Genomic DNA, 19,810 nt, shown 5'->3' on the forward strand with positions numbered 1-19,810 from the left:
TTTAAATCTGTATTTGTATACACAGGTGTTTCTGATATATAATTTCATTTTTTGTGTGCACAGTTTCTTTTTGTGGCTAGTACACACACACACACACACACACACACACACACACACACACACACACACACACACACACACACACACACACACACACACACACACACACACACACAAATGTGGATACTTTGAGACCTGGGAGGGCCGTTTCCGTTCCACCTTCTGAAACCCACATATGGAGATACAGTAACAACCAACAACAACACGCGCACACACACACACACACACACACACACACACACACACATCCCCCCTTACACACACACACACACCTCCCCTACACACACACACATCCCCCCCCCCCTACACACACACACACCCCCCCCCTACACACACACACACATCCCCCCCCCCCCCACACACACACATCCCCCCCCCCCCACACACACACACACACACACACACACACACACACACACACACACACACACACACACACACATCCCCCCTACACACACACATCCCCCCTACACACACACACACACACACACACACACACACACACACCTTGCTACTATATGTGATCCATAAGAAGTCAGTGACTGAATATAAATAAACTTTTTTCAACACAGTTTTGTTGTTGTTTTGTATATACAGTCGGGGCTCGTGGAAGAGCTAAATATTATTTTTCATATTGTAATTAATAAACATCTTTATTTAATATTCATACTTCCGTATTAAGCTGCAGGTGTACGGATCAACCCTTACACCTCTCCCCCATTGCCAGCCTCCCCTTCCCCCCACACCCTCCCAGATTTTCATCTCTTTCCTTCATTTCTTTCCCAAGCAATAATCATGCTCAATGTTCTTTCATTAATTGTCATGCTGTGAATTTCCCTTCGATAACATCAGTGGGTAGACAATCTGAAATCCCACAACAGAACAGCCATGGGAATCGCGAACCCGCACCTTTCAAACTCCCATCATTTTATTCTGACGTCACTATCTTTTTTTGACAGTCACAGGAACTCACTTGCTTTGTTGAAGAAAATTCTCCGGCTTGTCTTGCCTGAGATGGACACCTGTACTAGGCGTTCGTATAAACGCCCCTTTTACATACGAAACTAAACGCCCCTTTTCCATGCACCGTCTCCAAGCCGACATTTGTGACGTGTGTATTATTGGGTTACACCTCGGCTTTACCAATACGTGTGCATCCTCAGTTTCCCAAAGGTTGCACGTCAATGCCATGGCATCATTCACTCAGCCTTGCCACTCCATTTTGGACCTGGATCGTTGTCACCTTTGGTGACGGTTTGCTTTGTAAGTACACACGAAGACCTGTGAACACAAATAGAAACATGAATCTGTTTGTAAATAATAAATCCACAGCACAAATGGATCTTGAGAATATTTGTCTATTCATTTGTTTTACTATTTCAGCAAGTGGTGTGGTGACGGAGGCGGATGATCATGACAATGAAGTGCAAATTGTCTCAACAAACAGAGCGTGTACACCGCCGCTAGCAGTGTACAAAACAAGAAGTAGTGTGTGATCTCTCAGGTGATCCCCTTATTTGAGATATATGACACCGGCGACAAAAAAGGTGTCACTCATTACTTATTGAAACAAAACACTTTCCTACAGTCATTGATCTTGTCCAAACGTCACATGCCATTAGTTACCGTATTTTGTTCAGAGCTAGATATATATATTGTTACGGATTCGTCACTTCCGTTGTGGTGGTTTGCATCCACTGTAAATATTTCTGATTCCATATACTATTATTGCTTTCAAAAGGTGTATTGTCCATGAGCTGTTTCCAAAGGTAAAAAAGTTAATGTTAAAAGAAACAGGAAACCGGATCGGGAACCGGAGGACGAGGAGAAAGAAAGGGCGGAGCAAGAGAGTCGGACAAGAAGGAGCCGAGCTATTTGCGGTCTGGAGCGAACGTTGGCGAACAACAGTCACTAGCGAACTTTCGGGTTTCCCAGGGAAGGGATTCCTACGACAGAGTGGTTAGCGCTGTGACAGATTAACCTGCGTGTCAGGTTTTGCGATCGATTCAGGAGAGAATCATCGCCATGCCGTGCGCCACGAGACCGGGTCGTCGGCCATTTTGACTCGCGCAGGACTTATGCTTCGCTCGCGGTTTCGTCTCTTTTCAACCATATTCACCGCATTCAGACATCGATCTGGGGCGTGTGTGTGACGTCGCTTTTTGAAGGTTACTTCGTCCATACCCGAGGGTGTGATCTCTCAGTCGCCTGTAGGGTGCCTTTGGATTTCCCAGTCGCCTTGAGGGCGCCTTTGTACAGCTTCGGCTGTGTGACTGTACTGTACGTGCCATCCGCACGGGATTGTGGTCTCGATTGGACATCGTTCTGGCGATCGTTGGAGCGAATCAACTTCGCCTTGAAGCCGGGAATAAGAGACATTGGGGAATGTTCTTGTTTCACTCACTTGGAGCACAGTGAGTTATAGATTACAAAACTGATGGTACCATCATAGGACATATTGATTGTACTTTTGAATACTATTGTGTTATACTGTTATTCTTGTGTGATCTTAATACAATATTTGTTTGTGAGTAACAATTGGGGTGGCTTCTCCATTGATCTTTGACACACAGAATAACACATTTTTCTGCCGTGACTCCTCTCGGGGCTCGGAGGTACACCGTGACCAGGGGGTCGGGGAGGAGCACGTAACAATATATATATATATATATATACACAAAGAATTAAGTTAAGCACCCCTACACAACGAATTAAGGTAAGCACCCCCTAATATATATTCTTTGTGTATATGTATACATTGGCATATATTCTAAGGTATGTGAGATCAAATAATGATTGGTATGACATTAGCAATTATCCATTGATGAAATTGAGTGATCAAAGTGAAAAAAAGTGATTGGTTGAGTCAGTGATCCGATCACATGGGTCCTACACACGTTATTGACGCAAAGATCGCTAGAGGTCTTCTCAGAACAATGACTGTACGTTAGAAAACATAAACGTCATCCACACTGTCCGTGATGGACCTATAGCTCCATACTTAAATTGAGGTGAAAATATGCCTAAAATTCCCAAACAATTTCACCTTAAATTATTCAGAATAAAATATTGAAAACGGCATGATTGTTATGTTTTTATGTGACCATAATATCACTTCTCCAGAAAATATAGCAATATCATGGGTATATTACACTGTTTTGACGACAACAAACTTGTAATGTGCGAGGTTGTAAAAAAACGGGGGGGGGTGCTTAACTTAATTCTTTGTGTATATATAGATATATATATAGATATATATATACTAGCAAAGGTACCCGGCATTGCAAAGTAACAATGAGTCACTTCCTGATGGGAATATGATACATGCAACCTGGGTCCATCATCTAGAGGGAATTTTAAAAACAGATCGAAAGTACAGTGGAGTAGTGGCATATCAAGGAAACGTAGGGGCAATACCCCTGGTGCTTACCTGGTAGAATAAACTATACTGCACTGACTAAAGGTATTTTGAACCAATTTCAATGGTTGCTAGAAGACAGGGCAGCATGTATATTCATACTAACATAATCATAAGACTTTAAACAAACAAACACAAATATAACTATTTTGGGGGGCAACCCCTCCCCCACCCACCACTCCGACCCGTTTATCTCCTCAGACCTCAATTTTTCCAACGCCTTGAACAAACATTAGTACATCACGGATGATGAAGGTTGTGGTGACGTTTCATCTAAATTGTGTGTGCACGTCCTTAGAAAAAAGCAAATACCTATTTTGGGGGGTCAAACCTGGGATGTTAGGAAACCACATGGAGACACCTCGTGAAGTAAACCACATGAAGAGACACCTCGTAAAGTAAACCACATGAAAAGACACCTCGTAAAGTAAACCACATGAAGAGACACTTCGTAAAGTAAACCAGATGAAGAGACACTTTGTAAAGTAAACCAGATGAAGAGACACTTCGTAAAGTAAACGACATGAAGAAACACTTCGTAAAGTAAACCAGATGAAGAGACACCTCGTAAAGTAAACCAGATGAAGAGACACCTCGTAAAGTAAACCAGATGAAGAGACACTTCGTAAAGTACAACAGATGAAGATACACCTCGCAAAGTAAACCACATGAAGAGACACCTCGTAAAGTAAACCAGATGAAGAGACACTTCGTAAAGTAAACCACGTGAAGAAACACTTCGTAAAGTAAACCACATGAAGAGACACCTCATAAAGTAAACCAGATGAAGATACACCTCGCAAAGTAAACCACATGAAGAGTGTTACGTGCTCCTCCCCGACCCCCAGGTCACGGTGTACCTCCGAGCCCCGAGAGGAGTCACGGCAGAAAAATGTGTTATTCTGTATGTCAAAGATCAATGGTGAAGCCACACCAATTGTTACAAACCAACAGGTATTGTATTAAGATCACACAAGAATAACAGTACAAAAACAATAGTAATCAATTGTACAACAAATAGTATATCATTCCTATGATGGTACCATCAGGTTCGTACAATATAACTCACTGTGCTCCAAGCAAGCGAAAAGAAGAAGATTCCCAATGTCTCTATTCCCCGGCTCCAAGCCAAAGTCGATCCGCTCCAGTGATCGACAGATCAATGTCCAATCGAGACCAGAATCCCGTTGGGTTGGCAGTTACAGTCCGGCTGCCAAAACTGTGCAAAGGCGCCCTCCAGGCGACTGGGAAATCCAAAGGCGCCCTCCAGGCGACTGGGAAATCAAACCCTCGGGTATGGACGTTCCACAGCTCGCAGTCGACAAACCTCAGATTTACCTTCAGGTATATCCGCGTTGCACACACACACACCAGATACGTCTGAAAGCGGTGAAAACGGCTGACGTGAAGCAAAGAAAAACCTTGCGCGACACGCAAAGGCTGAAGCGAAGCAAAGAAACCTTGCTCAACGCACAAAGCGCGCGAGTCAAAATGGCCGACGGCCGTACTCGAGACGTAACGGCAGTCCAACAATTCTCTTCGGAATCGACCGCAAAACCTGACACGCAGGTTTATCTGTCACAGCAATAACAACTCTGTCGCAAGAATCCCTTTCCTGGAAAACCTAAAGTTCACTCGTGACTCTTGCTCGCCAACGTTCGCTCTAGACCTCGAAGCGACTATGCTTCTTGTCCGACTCCACTCGCTCCGCCTTCTTTTTCTCCTCCCCTTCTTCGTCGTCCGGTTCCGGTTTCATTTAAAACTAACTTTTTCACCTTTTGAAAACAGTTCATAAACAATAAACCTTTTGACAACAATAATAGTACATGGAATCGAAAATGTTTACAGTGGATGAAAACCACCACAACGGAAGTGACGAATCTGTAACAAGAGACACTTTGTGAAGTAAACCACATGAAGAGACACCTCGTAAATGAACCACATGAAGACACTTCGTAAAGTAAACCACATGAAGAGACAACTCGTAAAGTAAACCACATGAAGAGACACCTTGTAAAGTCACCCACATGAAGAGACACCTCGTAAAGTCAACCACATGAAGAGACGCCTCGTTAAGTAAACCACATGATGAGACACCTCGTAAAGTAAACCACATGAAGAGACACCTCGTTGCTTGTAATATGGGGTGGGGTAAGGGATTCACCTTTTTTTTTTAATTGAAACTGAACGAATTTTCTTTTTATAAAAAAAAAACAAAGGAATACGTGTCACAACTTTTTAGGAGCATACAGACAAGGTCAGGCAAATCGACGTTTTTATAATAAAGTTATTTTTCGCTCTTACACGAGCCTCGATCTTGCATACAAAAAAAAAAAATTCAAAAACGAAAAGCTGCCCGGGCCTCCCAGACCCGTACGTGCACAGTCGGGTTAAGCTTAACAGTGTTCATTTTGTTTTTCGGGTGGACAGCACTATTAATACAATGGAGGTATATCGCACAAAAATGTGGGCTCTGTCTACTGAACGCCATGGCTTGCAAAAGCAGCCTGAATAAAAACAAAAAGGGAGCTCTGTCTACCGTAACGTCATGGCTTGCAAAAGCAGCATTCACCAATCACTGGATATAGTCAATTTTGTCAGATTTCACTCCAGATTTGGAGATTTGTAGAGTCTACAGCATCCAATCCTCATATCCCAATCCAGATTTTGATGATATGCTTCAATTTTGTAATGATAAATCGATCGTGTTTCCAAGGCAAGGCACGTTTGAGAAGGCCGAAACAAAATGGTTGCTTAAGACCCAAGCGAGGTGCAGTGGGATGACCAAGATGGCGGGCCGCCATATTGGTACACCACCACATCGGGTTTTTTTTCCTTATGAGCACCTCGTTAATAATCTTCAAAAAGGATGTTATGACACACCCAAACACACCATTTTCTTCCTTGCAATCTGTTGGAGGTCCAGGTGTATGCATGCAAAGTTTGGGGCCGCTAGGTTACATGGTTTTTGAGTTATGGAGGAGACAGACGGACGGGCACTGCCTTTTAATATATATATATATATATATATATATATATATATATATATATATATATATATACACACTCGTACATAACCTGGTTTGAACCGTGCTTTGTTAGCGCCATCGTTCAGAGCAAAGAGGAACAGCAGGATCTTGGATCATATTGAAATGTCAACAACAACAACAACAACAGGCATGTTAAGGCCATTTTCCCTGCTGGAGCAGGGGTTAGCCTTGCGGGCCCCATGACAATGTTCTCCATTTTGCCATATTTTCTACATCTCCCCTTGTTAACCCCCTTACCGGCATTTCTTCTTCCACCACCTTTCGCCAAGTCTTTCTCGGTCTTTCCCGTCCTCTACTTCCTTCTACATTCATTTCCATGACTCTTCTCAACCAGTCACTTTCATCCTTCCTCAACACATGGCCAAACCATCTCAACCTGTTTCTCTTCACAGCATTCATCACAGGCTCTATTCCCAATATTCCCAATTGAAATGTCAACAAACCACAAAAGTTCCAAATCGAGCCTCAAATGCTCACAGCCCAATTTGATGTCACAGCTGTCATATGTTATGAATCCAGTTGTAAATAATTGCCATTCAGAACCAAAGCATAATCATCGCTGTCGTGTAACAACTTGTCATTAAAATGTGCGCAATGACATCCAATGAGATTGATCTGTGTACTGGGACAGGTTTCCACACATATACACCAAGTCCTACACCAAGAGTCCGCACCTACACATAGAGTCCTACATCTCCACATGGAGTCCTTGACCGAAACATCGATTTCTACATCTACAACTAGAGACCTCAACAAAAACCTAGTCCTACATCTACAACTGGAGTCCATGACCAAAACCTAGAGTCCTCCACCTTCACCTAGAGTCCTCGACCGAAACGTAGAGTCCTACAACTACACCAAGAGTCCTTGTCCAAAACGTAGAGTCCTACATCGACACCAATACACCTAGAGTCCTTGACTGAAACCTAGAGTCCTATACCTAGAGTCCTCAACCAAAACCTGGAGAACTGCATCTACACCCAGAGTCCTGATCGACCAAAACCTAAAGTCCTCGACCGAAACCTAGAGTCCTACACCGAAACCTAAAGTCCTCGACCGAAACCTAGAGACTGCGACCGAAACCTAGAGTCCTCGTCCAAAACCTAGAGTCCTCGTCCGAAACCTAGAGTCCTACATCGACACCTATACACCTATAATCATTGACTGAAACCTAGAGCCCAACAGCTACACCTAGATTCCTACATCTACACCTGGTGTCCTACACCTACACCTCGATTCCACGACCAAAACCTGGAGTCCTGGACCTACACAAAGAGTCTGACACCTACACACACACACTATGGACCACCACACTACCCTAAAGGGGAATTGTGTCCATAACTTCATCGTCATGGATTTTTGGAATCGATATAGCAGTGAGAGATGTCAGAGATTTTCAAATCTCCAAATCAATGAGGAAATATTCTGAACTGGAACTTGCGCTCACATCAGATCTCGCACATAATATGGACACGGTCTACGCAGTTTTCCTCAAATGAAACACAATGTTGGTGTGTACATACCATGTGCGTATGTGCACTCACGTTAACGCTCAACTGCACGCGTTTGATATCTATCGGTAATAAAAGTGTAAAAAAAAACAAAGTGCAGAACAAGATGTTCTGTCCGAGTGCGGGTGCAGATGGTTTTTGTTTCCTGTACAGGCGCACTTATCCCCTTAACCTAACCCCTTCCCTGTGCCTTCAATTTCAAATCAAGTTAAAAGGTCTGAACTACCTATGTCAGGGCGACCAAGGGACTGCCTTCCCAGATGGAGGAACGCATCGGAGCAGAGCATAGAGAGCGGCCCAGTACGAGGATGCCAGTGGAAACGTGACGTGTGCGATGCATGCGTACTCTGTTCAGGGTGCCGGTGATAACTCGCCTCTTCGCGAGGGACCTGAACGTCCACCAACTAATACCGGCAGATGGGACGCCCGGCTTAATGTCCATCCGAGGGACGGCGCACACACTGATGAATCACCCAGCATGTGAAACACCAGGATGGTAGTTGTTGTACCTGGGTCGGGATTCGAACCAAGGATAGACAGCTGAGAGGCATAGACAGCTGAGAGGCGAGTGTGCGACTGTGCGTACCTGTAGGCCATCCATCCTGCCATCTCGCGATCAATTGTAAAAGGTACATGCAACTATCCACGAATCCACGATAGCAATACCGAACCTGTAACTCAACATTCTCTTACATACACGATTCGTACGTACACGTATCACATGATGTACACGCTTCACGATGTACACGCATCACATGATGTACACTCATCACATGATGTACATGCTTCACAGATGTACACGCATCACATGATGTACACGCTTCACATGATGTACACGCTTCACATGATGTACCAGCATCACATGATGTACACGCATCACATGATGTACACGCCTTACATGATGTACACGCTTCACATGATGTACACGCATCACATGATGTACATGCTTCACAGATGTACACGCATCACATGATGTACACGCATCACATGATGTACACGCTTCACATGATGTACACGCTTCACATGATGTACCAGCATCACATGATGTACACGCATCACATGATGTACACGCCTTACATGATGTACACGCTTCACATGATGTACACGCTTCACATGATGTACACGCTTCACATGATGTACACGCTTCACATGATGTACACGCTTCACATGATGAACACGCTTCACATGATGAACACACATCACATGATGTACACGCTTCACATGATGAACACACATCACATGATGTACACGCTTCACATGATGTACACGCATTACATGATGTACACGCTTCACATGATGTACAAGCATCACATGATGTACACGCTTCACATGATGTACACGCATCACATGATGTGCACGCATCACATGATGTGCACGATTCACATGATGTACATGCATCATCACATGATGTACACGCATCACATGATGTACACGCTTCACATGATGTACATGCATCACATGATGTGGGTTGCGTGTAATTCATGTACGAGTGCTTACATGACTCACAGGTGTTTGTAAGAGTTTCTTGATGGGAATGATTATTTTATTTATTTTTCCACCCATTCATTTATGAGCTCATCTCGATTCTCGAAGAGATGATGAATTTATAAAATATGTCATGATGTCCGTCTGTCCGTCCGTCCGTTAACATTTTTGCTACTCCCTCCTTATCAACCGGCTGATTGTTCTGAAACAACAGACACATGAATACAACACAGTATCCCGCACAATCGCTCGGTCTTAGATTTGTCTATTTTGGGTCATGGGGGCTTCCAGGTGAGGCGTGGGGGGCTACCCCCTAAACTTCAGATCCATACTCGTCCCTTATTTACCAACCAATTCCTCCGAAACCCCATACAGCTCTTCTCATCGATGGTCCGCACAATCGCTCGGTCTTACATTTCTCGATTTCATATCAGGGGACCCCCCCCCCCCCCCTCCCAGAGGTGACCCCCCAGGGGTGGTCCCCAAAATTAGCAGTCTGAACTACAACCTCTATAAATGACTGTCAGCCCACTCGGGGTTATTTGTTTTTGTGCAGAATTTATGAACAAATTTTTTTTTCTTCCCGAAAACGTTCTTTTCAAGCCCCCCCCCCCCCACCCCGGCCCCCCTACTGCTCCCCCACTCCCGAGCCCCTACAGAAGCAAAACGCAAACTATAATTTGTTTTTCATTTTTCCTACAATCATATTGCATATTAATTTATAGGGTCAACCGAACATTATCGTTTATGAAAGGTAATATGGGAATGAAATGGAAAATGAACAAAATAACCAAGATTAGTATAAAAATGGGATGTGGAAGTTTATGCGCTGCACGCGCATCATTGCAACAGGTGAGCAAGTATCGACGGGTGAGACACACACATAGATAAAGGTACACGAGGTGAAGTGCGAGTCACGATACCTGCACGCGCATCATTGCAACAGGTGAGCAAGTATCGACGGGTGAGACACACACATAGATAAAGGTACACGAGGTGAAGTGTGTCACGATACCTGCACGCGCATCATTGCAACAGGTGAGCAAGTACCGACGGGACAGACAAACAAAAAGATAAAAGTACACGAGGTGATCGAGTGTCAGTCGCAATACCTGCGCGCGTACCTGTGCGCTGCTTGTGCGATTCAGTCCTGCCGTACGTCGGGTCAGGGCTAAGCGTCGATCCCTGCTCCACAAGCAACCTGTCGTTCCACTCGCTCGTCATGAACGGGCTCCGGTCGCCGGGCCATGCGATGCCGCCGCGTGTGCATGTACGTGCATACGTCACTACGCGCACGGCGCGCTTCTCGGCACGGCTCGTCCACCGCGTGTTTACCCAGCACGCGATCTCGCGCGTCCGCTCCGCGCTTTTATATCAGGGCGAGGGGGCGTGGTCGCTCAGAGCCGCAGCCCGCCCCCTCGGATGCCCCGCCCACCCCTCGGCCGCTTGCGTGCGCCGAGCAACCCCAACCCATCGGGCTCCGAAAGAAACGGGATCTGGCGCGCTGCGGTTCTGGCGTAACGGCCGATGACGCGCGCTGCCCTCCATTGACGCAGCTCGGAGGCTAAAATTAGTCTCGCACCTCCCATTGACGGCCTCGCGTATTGATCTTCCTTCCATTTATAGCGGGAAGAGCGTGTATTTTTGGCGCGCGCACCGAGCGAGCGGAACCGGCGAAGTGCACGCGCGTTCTGCTCGCAGATATTAAATAAATAAACCAAAGGACACTAAAGAAACACAATAACGCTTAATGACACGTCATCATTGCCGCCCTTTATCTAAAAAGAGAGCACACATCGTTCACGAGGCAGTCACGAGCGGTCGGCGAGTGTGCCGAGTAAACTGCGTCCTATCGATTATATACAATTTATAGATACTCCAATCTGCTGCTTTGATATTAAACGTGGAAATGATTTTGCGACCGACACAAGCGCATCATGTAATAACGTTCATTTCGCTTACGTAACAATTACATGATGAGTCAAATTTATGTTTTTTTATATTTATACGGTATGTTTTATTTATGTCGTAACAACCTGGTTTTTTATTCGCCTTTGTAGACTTATCTAGTTCCTTCAATTCGTGGCCGACGAGATGCATCGGAGATTGAAAGTTTTGCAGATCCATTGGCAGGACGAGTCGGTAGCTTGGTTTGTGGAGGAGCGATGTTATCTGGTGTTAGTGCAGCACACGCATGATGGGCCGAATGTCCTCCTTCTGCACTAAAGTTCCTTGTGTATCCTTGTCTGACAAACAATTGTGTGTGTGTACGTGTGTGTGTGTGTGTGTGTGTGTGTGTGTGTGTGTGTGTGTGTGTGTGTGTGTGTGTGTGTGTGTGTGTGTGTATATTGTTACGGGTCGCGGACAAGATGTTACTTTGGGCCGAGCGGATGGTCAACCGCGACCATTACAGAATCCCCGATTAGCCCGACTTCCTGAACGTTGGCCAAAGTCGCGCCACAGATATTCAATATGGAAACCTCTAAAGCGACCGAAAGAGACGGAAGAGAGAAGAAGACAGAGTTCGGAGGAATAACAGGATTTATTATACACACAAGCAAAAAGAAGGAGCGATCAAAGTTATTTACAAGCAATGGATGGAAGAAGCAGTCACACAGTGAATCGTTAGCTTATCTATGCAGTTTACTTAACCCCAGGACAACGATTAGGACAGACAACGTTCACACTTACACGGGGGAAATTGCGGGCAGGAATGGCGGAGGTGGGTTGCTGGAGAGGGAGGCAGGGTCATGTCCCTGCAACCGGCAGGGCTGGAGGTAGCAGCTCCCACTCTTCGCGTCTTTGGCGGGAAAACCCTCGGTCGCGTCGACGCTGCTGATACTGTGGACGTCACGCGCTGGCTCGGTCACACCTGCTCCTCTCCTTCTGGTGGAGCCGTCTCCCTCCTCTCAGCGCGTCTCTCCAAAGCTCGTTTCATCTCCAAGTACCTCTCCTTTTTTTGGAGCGTCTCTCATCTCTCATCTCACAGCTCACCTCTCATCTCACCTCTCATCTCATCTCATCTCATCTCATCTGCCGAAGCAGTCCCTTCCAGTCGCTTTTATTACTCGGGTCGGAATCAAGCCGCCGGCTGCGAGGGCACGCCTACCGGGTCGCTCACCCCGGTGCTGGTTGGCTGTTAGGGCTGTCCGATTCCTCCTTTGATCATGACGACGTGCCACGCCTGTGAGTTGGCGGCTTCTACCCCCCTCTTCTCCGAGATGAGCACATGGGCAATGGCGGCTTGCGGGATTGAACACCACTCGCACCGCTTTTGAAAGGAACTTTGGAGAGCGGAGATGATTGGGGAAATTGAAAGGGGCCTACGCTTATTTTGTTTGATGCAATGCAGAGCCAATCTAGTGGGAAACACATATTTAGCCTACATAGAATAAGGAAATAAGCTATTTAAAAAGATATATCGTGGCCTGTGTGTAAGTTTCATGGAATTAACTAGGGGGACGTCCTTCGACCTTATTTACTCTACGACGGTCAGTTAAAACACAGCAAACCAGTTCTCACATTCTTTACACTTTCCAAATTCATTACACTGCACCCTCCTTTCTTCAGGGCCGTTCCCGGGCCTACAACTTTAATTTAGTGTGACACGTAGGTGTAGTTCCCTCTACTTTTAACCTGACCCTGAGTGTGACGATTTTAAAACACAAATAAGTATGTCCCCCTATTGCATTGCACCCTGTCTAACAGACTCAAGCCCACAGCTAACCGAATTACGGAATTGTTCTCAAACTATACATTTACGGTGGGGAGCATTATTTACAGTGACGTTATTTCTTATTTACAACGCAACCCAGGACCTGTGTTTTTTTTTCTTTTTAGGGAACAAGAAAAAGAAATTCCTGTTGGGAGGGAGGAGACAGCACGCATTGCATCGATGCACCAGTACCAATACCACCAAAGCACCCAAAAGCACCAAAAGCACCAAAAGCACCACAAAGCACCAAAAGCACCGCTCGGTGCACAGTCACCATTGTTCATAATAAACACAACAAAACAACTGGTGGTGGTCTTCTCTTTTTCTGCTGGGCCGATGTTCTTCCCGATGTCTTCTGGCTTCATGCGGCCTACTTGGAAATAATGAAAAGCACAACTTGTGTTCATTTTTATTTAGGGCCTCAGGGGCCAACTAAGGGTGGTCCACCTGTTTGGCATAGGTGCCACCTTACCGAGGTCCGCAAGCAAGATTCCCTGGCCACTATGGCCGGTCTCCAACAGAGGTACCCTGCCCCAGAACCTGGGGTCCATCAAGTGGTACTTGGCCACAGAACAGCGGTCCATAAAGTGGTACATCAACGCAATGCATGCTGGTTCTGGGAATCTCGTACGCACAATGGCCACCTCACGCACGCTCCCCTCGGCGCCCAATGGCGCACAGGTCCTCAAGTGGGAGACAAAAAGGGGGGAAGACAAATGAGCGAGGGGTAAGGTCACAAGGGTACATGTCAATAAAGGCAATGCAGGGTGAAGTGCGTACGGAGAGCGAAGTGAGAAAAACTCGTCCCTACCGTACGTCACCCCCCCTGTCACCTACACTACCCTTGCCCTTACCCCATATTTACAACAATTTACACCTTTACAAATTCGTCACTACATCTTGTCTTCCCCATCTTTCCCTTCTACACCAAATTCGTCTCCAATCCCTCTACTTCAAAATTTGCCATCACCCAATTCATCATCAATCCTCATAAGGAGGAAGAGATGGAACATCCAGCACAATGTCACACCCACGTCATGATGCGTCTCACAATCCAACCATTTGCACAGTAAAAAATAATCAAAACATGGCATGGTGTGGAGTTACCTCATCTCAGGTGAGTGGATGCAGATGGTGCGAGGAGACTCCAATCCTAACTATCCTCTAAATGACCTTAACACACTTTACATTACCCGGGGTCTCTCCCTGCCAATCCATTGGCCAACTTACACTATGGGTTCTAAAAACCAATTCCCATTGACCAAACTGTGGTGCTTCTCAATTTGGGGTCTCACTCCCCCGATTCATCTCCCGGTGCCCTTGCACAATTTCTGGGCTGTGACGTGTAGCTCTCCCAGCAGGTCTACCCACCTGCACACCTCCACCACTGCAGTTGCCTCCCGAGCTTACCTGCTCCTCACCCTAACCTAACTAACTGGGGAAGGCCCCTCCTGGCTCTGTCACCCCTTGATGCCCTCTGGCACTGGGCTACCCGGGTCCGTCCTCTGGATCCTCGGGCCCCATCCACAACAACTCTAACGGCTCCCAGAGCCCACCTGCGGCCTCACCTGGCCGACATTCTCACAGTGGTGGAGTGCCCAAACCAACTACACACACTAACAGGCTACACGCCCAGCCATTTCCACAACACTAATGCACCCATCCAATCACCATTCTTCCACCCGCACCACAGATGCCAATATCCAACCACAATTTACCTATACCCTCTACCTAACACTTACACTACCCGCCCCGGGTATCCGTGATGGGGGTCCACTCTTCCCCCATTCACACCTTCGCACCATCCACTCCACTCCACAATTTCCACCATACTCACTCCACGACCATCCATTCCAATACTCCATACCATTTATTCCATACACCTGTTCTCCATTCACCTGTCGTTGCACACCTGTACAATCATACCTGGTGCCACCTGCACCCTCCTCCTCTTCCTGGACCATTTGGTCAGCACAATACACAATCACCTTCACTCACTCATACACTGCTCCACACACCTGTCCAGTTGCACACCTGTGCAATCTCACCTGTTCAATCCTCAAACACACGGCATCATCTCATCTAACTACTCCCCTCTGAAACTTGCGCTTCCCAGTCGTCCCTTTAAACTATTGCGCTCCCACGTCATTATCATCCACTCTACTCTACCTGCGTCCCCACTACAGGTGTCATTGTCACTAACTAATCTTAACGTTACCTAACGTCATCTTCTAGGTCCCTACACACAATATCCTAACCCACCCGGGCTAGTTTTCACTGCCATAAACCCCATAAACCTAGTGCTCCTTTGCCCCCCTCTGTGAGGGATGGTCGATTTGCCATCCCACCACATCGGGGAGGTCAAACTATCAATTTCGCTCGTCCAAATCCAACAAATCAAAAATTTGCCATTTACTGCTAATCACCGTACCAATCATCAAATTTTGCCTTTTTCTAATTTTGGGTCCAAAACACTAACCTCATCACCCGTCTACTTATTAGATCCTCTCGGTGCGCCAATTCACTTCTAAAGCTCGGCTTCGTACAGCCGAGCAATGAATGCGGGTTCTTTGGTGCCGGCGGCTGGATGCGTCCGACACTCGGTGCAGGGAAGGAGGTTTACCCATGCCGAGATCCCACACACCACCTCGGCGCGGAGCCATCCAATTGCCCGATCTCGACCTGCCGGAACGTCTCAATAAGAAGTGGTCGCCATGACGACCCTTCCTATCGGGCTGCCCGCTCCACCCAGTGGAGCACGGACGCGGCCGTTCCAAGCGAGGCCCAGCGTGGATCGCGTACGGCGGTCCTTTCGAACCCGCTGTGGCTCGGATCCCCGCTGGTTCTCGCGGCACGCGAAGCCCGGCATGCACCGAGGGCCTGATTCGGCTATAAGTCGCTCTAACCGCTAACCCGGTTACCGTCGATGCCTCACCTGCATGCTTACACGCATATGCTACCCCTTTCTTGCTCATACATCCAGCTGTTCCCATGCTCCTCGTCGTACCTTCTCTTACACACCTCGGTACACTCATTCCGCTCACAGACTTGGTCACACACCTGACCACCGAACACCTTTGCACGCACTCGTCGCTCGCACACCTCACCAACACACCTCTTCGCGCCCCCTTCTCGGTCACCTCCTCTGTGACTATCACAGGTGTGCTCTCACTCGCACACCCAACCACGTGCCTCACGACCAACTCAAGTGTGCATTCCCACACACGCTCTACCATTCCAGGTGTGCATCCTTCCATTCCAGGTGTACATCCTCGCTCACCTGTCACAACCAACTCACGGTTCGTGTCACTCTCACTACGTTCACCTCTATTCTTGACAGCGCACTCACCCTTACTTTCGACAGCGCACTCTTTTCTCATGCCCCTGTCCGTTGCACACCTTTCTCACGCACACTCTCCCGTTACACCCTCTGTAACACTCACCACAGGCGTGCATTCTCCCTTACTCTTGACAGCGCACTCTTTCCCCTTGCACCTGTCCGTTACACACCTTTCTCGCGCATCCTCTTGCGCACACTCTCCCGTTACATCCTCTGTAACACTCACCACAGGGGTACACTCTCTCGTTACTTCCTCCGTAACACTCACCACACCGCGCTTCCATGTGCTCCCTCGCACACGCGCTACGACCGACTCACTCTCGACAGCACACTCACTGGTCGGCGCGCACTTTTTCCTCACACACCCCATGGTCGGACATTCTCGCACACCTCTTTTTTCGCACACCAGACCTGTCGCACACTTCACCAACGGCCTCTCACGAACACCCGGGTCCACAACAACCCCCAAGCCGACTGAATCTCCCCTCACATCATATACATTGCCACTCACCTCCATACCTCGTCGTCGCACCTCCTCTGCCACCTGCAAACTCTTTATTTGGTTAGTGAGCAGCACATCATGAGTTGAGCACCGACCTTGTACATGTTCCATCACCTCCTCCCGTATTTCTCTCTTAGTTTCTGTCCGTCTCTTCTTAATTTCACTCACCTCTTCTTCCACTTCCTCTAATTTTTGCTTCACCTCTTTTATTTCCCGGTGCGTCTCCTCAAGTTCGTCCTCTAAGGCTACCGTGACCGTCTCTATGTGCATCCTCACCTGCCGGTCCTTTGTCTCCATTACCTCTGTCACCTCGTCCAACCTCATTGTCAGTCCCTCACGTACCATCTGACATTGCCTCTGTGTCGCTATCAAGTCATTTTTAATTTCTTTTTGTGTCGCCTTTAACCCTCCTAGTACTGCAGTGTTCCTTTGAACCTGCTCCACTAACTCCGTCTGTCCCTCTGTCAGCTGTTCCACCTCCTCCGTCAGGTCCTCTATGCCCCCTTGTAACCTCGCCGTATTATTCCTCACCTCTTTCTCCATACGCTTCTCACCTCGCTTGACCTCCTCACATAGCCCCGAAACCTCCTCACTTACACCTCGTCGTATCCCCTCCTTCATCTCCTCCATCTCTTTTGTAGATGCCACCCTCATCTGTCCCAATTCATCCCTCTGAGCATCCAGTTTACTTTCTAACCCGATTTTCACCTCCTCTATCTGGTTCCCCATCTGTTCGATTTCCCGGGCGGATTGCTCCCCTATTTCCCGCAATTTGTCTTCCATCCTATTTTCTAACCCCATTAACACATTTTTCACCCCCTCTAACTGATTCTCCTGGGCAGCCATTCTATTTTCCACCCCCGTTAACCCATTCTTTACCTCTTTTATCCCATTGTCTCACCCCTCAAATTTAGCTTCTAGCCGTTCCCCCATTTCTCCCATTTTGCCCCCCATTTCTCCCATTTTGCCCCCCATTTCTCCCCCCAATCGCTCACTATCAGCCCTCACTTCGTCCCTCATTACCCCCATTTGGTCACTCTGAGCCCTCATTTGCTCACTCTGAGCATCCATCCGGTTCCCCATGTCCTTCCTCAGGTCTTCACTTGTCTGGACCATGAGCGCCCTTATTTGTATCATAAAGAGGTCCCAATTCACCGGTGCTGCTACGGTCACGGGCGCCGCCAGATTTGGTGCCGCTGTAACCGCGTGCGCCAAGGCGCCATTTTGCGCGCCCGAAACCTCGTGCGCGAGGACGCCATTTTGCGCGTCTGATACTCCCTCAACCACCTCATTGCTCTCCTCCTCCCTTTCTTCCCCTAAGTCCTGGGTTACCCCTAACCCGTCTATCTCCCCCACCGACATCCGATCGCCTTGATTGTCCATGGCGCGATCTCAAAATTCGGGTTTTATAAAACAACAAAATTTCGGCAGCTCGTAATTTTGACCAATTTTTTTTTTTTCGCCACGTTTTAAAAAATTTGGTTCGGGCCTCGTATCCCACTCCTAGACACCAATTGTTACGGGTCGCGGACAAGATGTTACTTTGGGCTGAGCGGATGGTCAACCGCGACCGTTACAGGATCCCCGATTAGCCCGACTTCCTGAACGTTGGCCAAAGTCGTGCCACAGATATTCAATATGGAAACCTCTAAAGCGACCGAAAGAGAAGGAAGAGAGAAGAAGACAGAGTTCAGAGGAATAACAGGATTTATTATACACACAAGCAAAAAGAAGGAGCGATCAAAGTTATTTACAAGCAATGGATGGAAGAAGCAGTCACACAGTGAATCGTTAGCTTATCTATGCAGTTTACTTAACCCCAGGACAACGATTAGGACAGACGACGTTCACACTTACACGGGGGAAATTGCGGGCAGGAATGGCGGAGGTGGGTTGCTGGAGAGGGAGGCAGGGTCAGGTCCCTGCAACCGGCAGGGCTGGAGGTAGCAGCTCCCACTCTTCGCGTCTTTGGCGGGAAAACCCTCGGTCGCGTCGACGCTGCTGATGCTGTGGACGTCACGCGCTGGCTCGGTCACACCTGCTCCTCTCCTTCTGGTGGAGCCGTCTCCCTCCTCTCAGCGCGTCTCTCCAAAGCTTGTTTCATCTCCAAGTACCTCTCCTTTTTTTGGAGCGTCTCTCATCTCACAGCTCACCTCTCATCTCACCTCTCATCTCATCTCATCTGCCGAAGCAGTCCCTTCCAGTCGCTTTTATTACTCGGGTCGGAATCAAGCCGCCGGCTGCGAGGGCACGCCTACCGAGTCGCTCACCGCGGTGCTGGTTGGCTGTTAGGGCTGTCCGATTCCTCCTTTGATCATGACGACGTGCCACGCCTGTGAGTTGGCGGCTCCTACCCCCCTCTTCTCCGAGATGAACACATGGGCAATGGCGGCTTGCGGGATTGAACACCACTCGCACCACTTTTGAAAGGAACTTTGGAGAGCGGAGATGATTGGGGAAATTGAAAGGGGCCTACGCTTATTTCGTTTGATGCAATGCAGAGCCAATCTAGTGGGAAACACATATTTAGCCTACATAGAATAAGGAAATAAGCTATTTAAAAAGATATATCGTGGCCTGTGTGTAAGTTTCATGGAATTAACTAGGGGGGACGTCCTTCGACCTTATTTACTCTACGAGGGTCAGTTAAAACACAGCAAACCAGTTCTCACATTCTTTACACTTTCCAAATTCGTTACAATATGTATGTCTGTGTGTGTGTACGTGTG

At 47.5% G+C, this 19,810-nt stretch overlaps 1 protein-coding gene across 3 annotated transcripts in view; it reads right to left on the reverse strand.

Moving 5' to 3' along the window:
• Positions 1 to 10,866, reverse strand: part of LOC137438203 (putative nuclear hormone receptor HR38) — a 53,789-nt gene extending 42,923 nt beyond the window's left edge. Inside the window, exons 1-2 of one of the 3 annotated variants that reach the window (XM_068133254.2) lie at positions 10,649 to 10,788; positions 1,034 to 1,341 (exon numbers count right to left, since the gene is read on the reverse strand). Coding sequence is in view for 2 of the 3 variants with exons in the window: in XM_068133251.2 (XP_067989352.2) it covers positions 10,637 to 10,748 (112 nt within the window). In the remaining variant the exon portion in view is untranslated. Of the gene's footprint in view, positions 1 to 1,033; positions 1,342 to 10,636 lie in introns of all 3 variants that reach the window. The other 2 variants (XM_068133252.2, XM_068133251.2) reach the window with 2 other exon arrangements.
• Between the last annotated feature and the right edge of the window lie 8,944 nt (positions 10,867 to 19,810).

Source organism: Myxine glutinosa, chromosome 12, assembly GCF_964187855.1.
Source record: "Myxine glutinosa chromosome 12, kmMyxGlut1.1, whole genome shotgun sequence".
Classification (NCBI taxonomy): Eukaryota; Metazoa; Chordata; class Myxini; order Myxiniformes; family Myxinidae; genus Myxine; species Myxine glutinosa.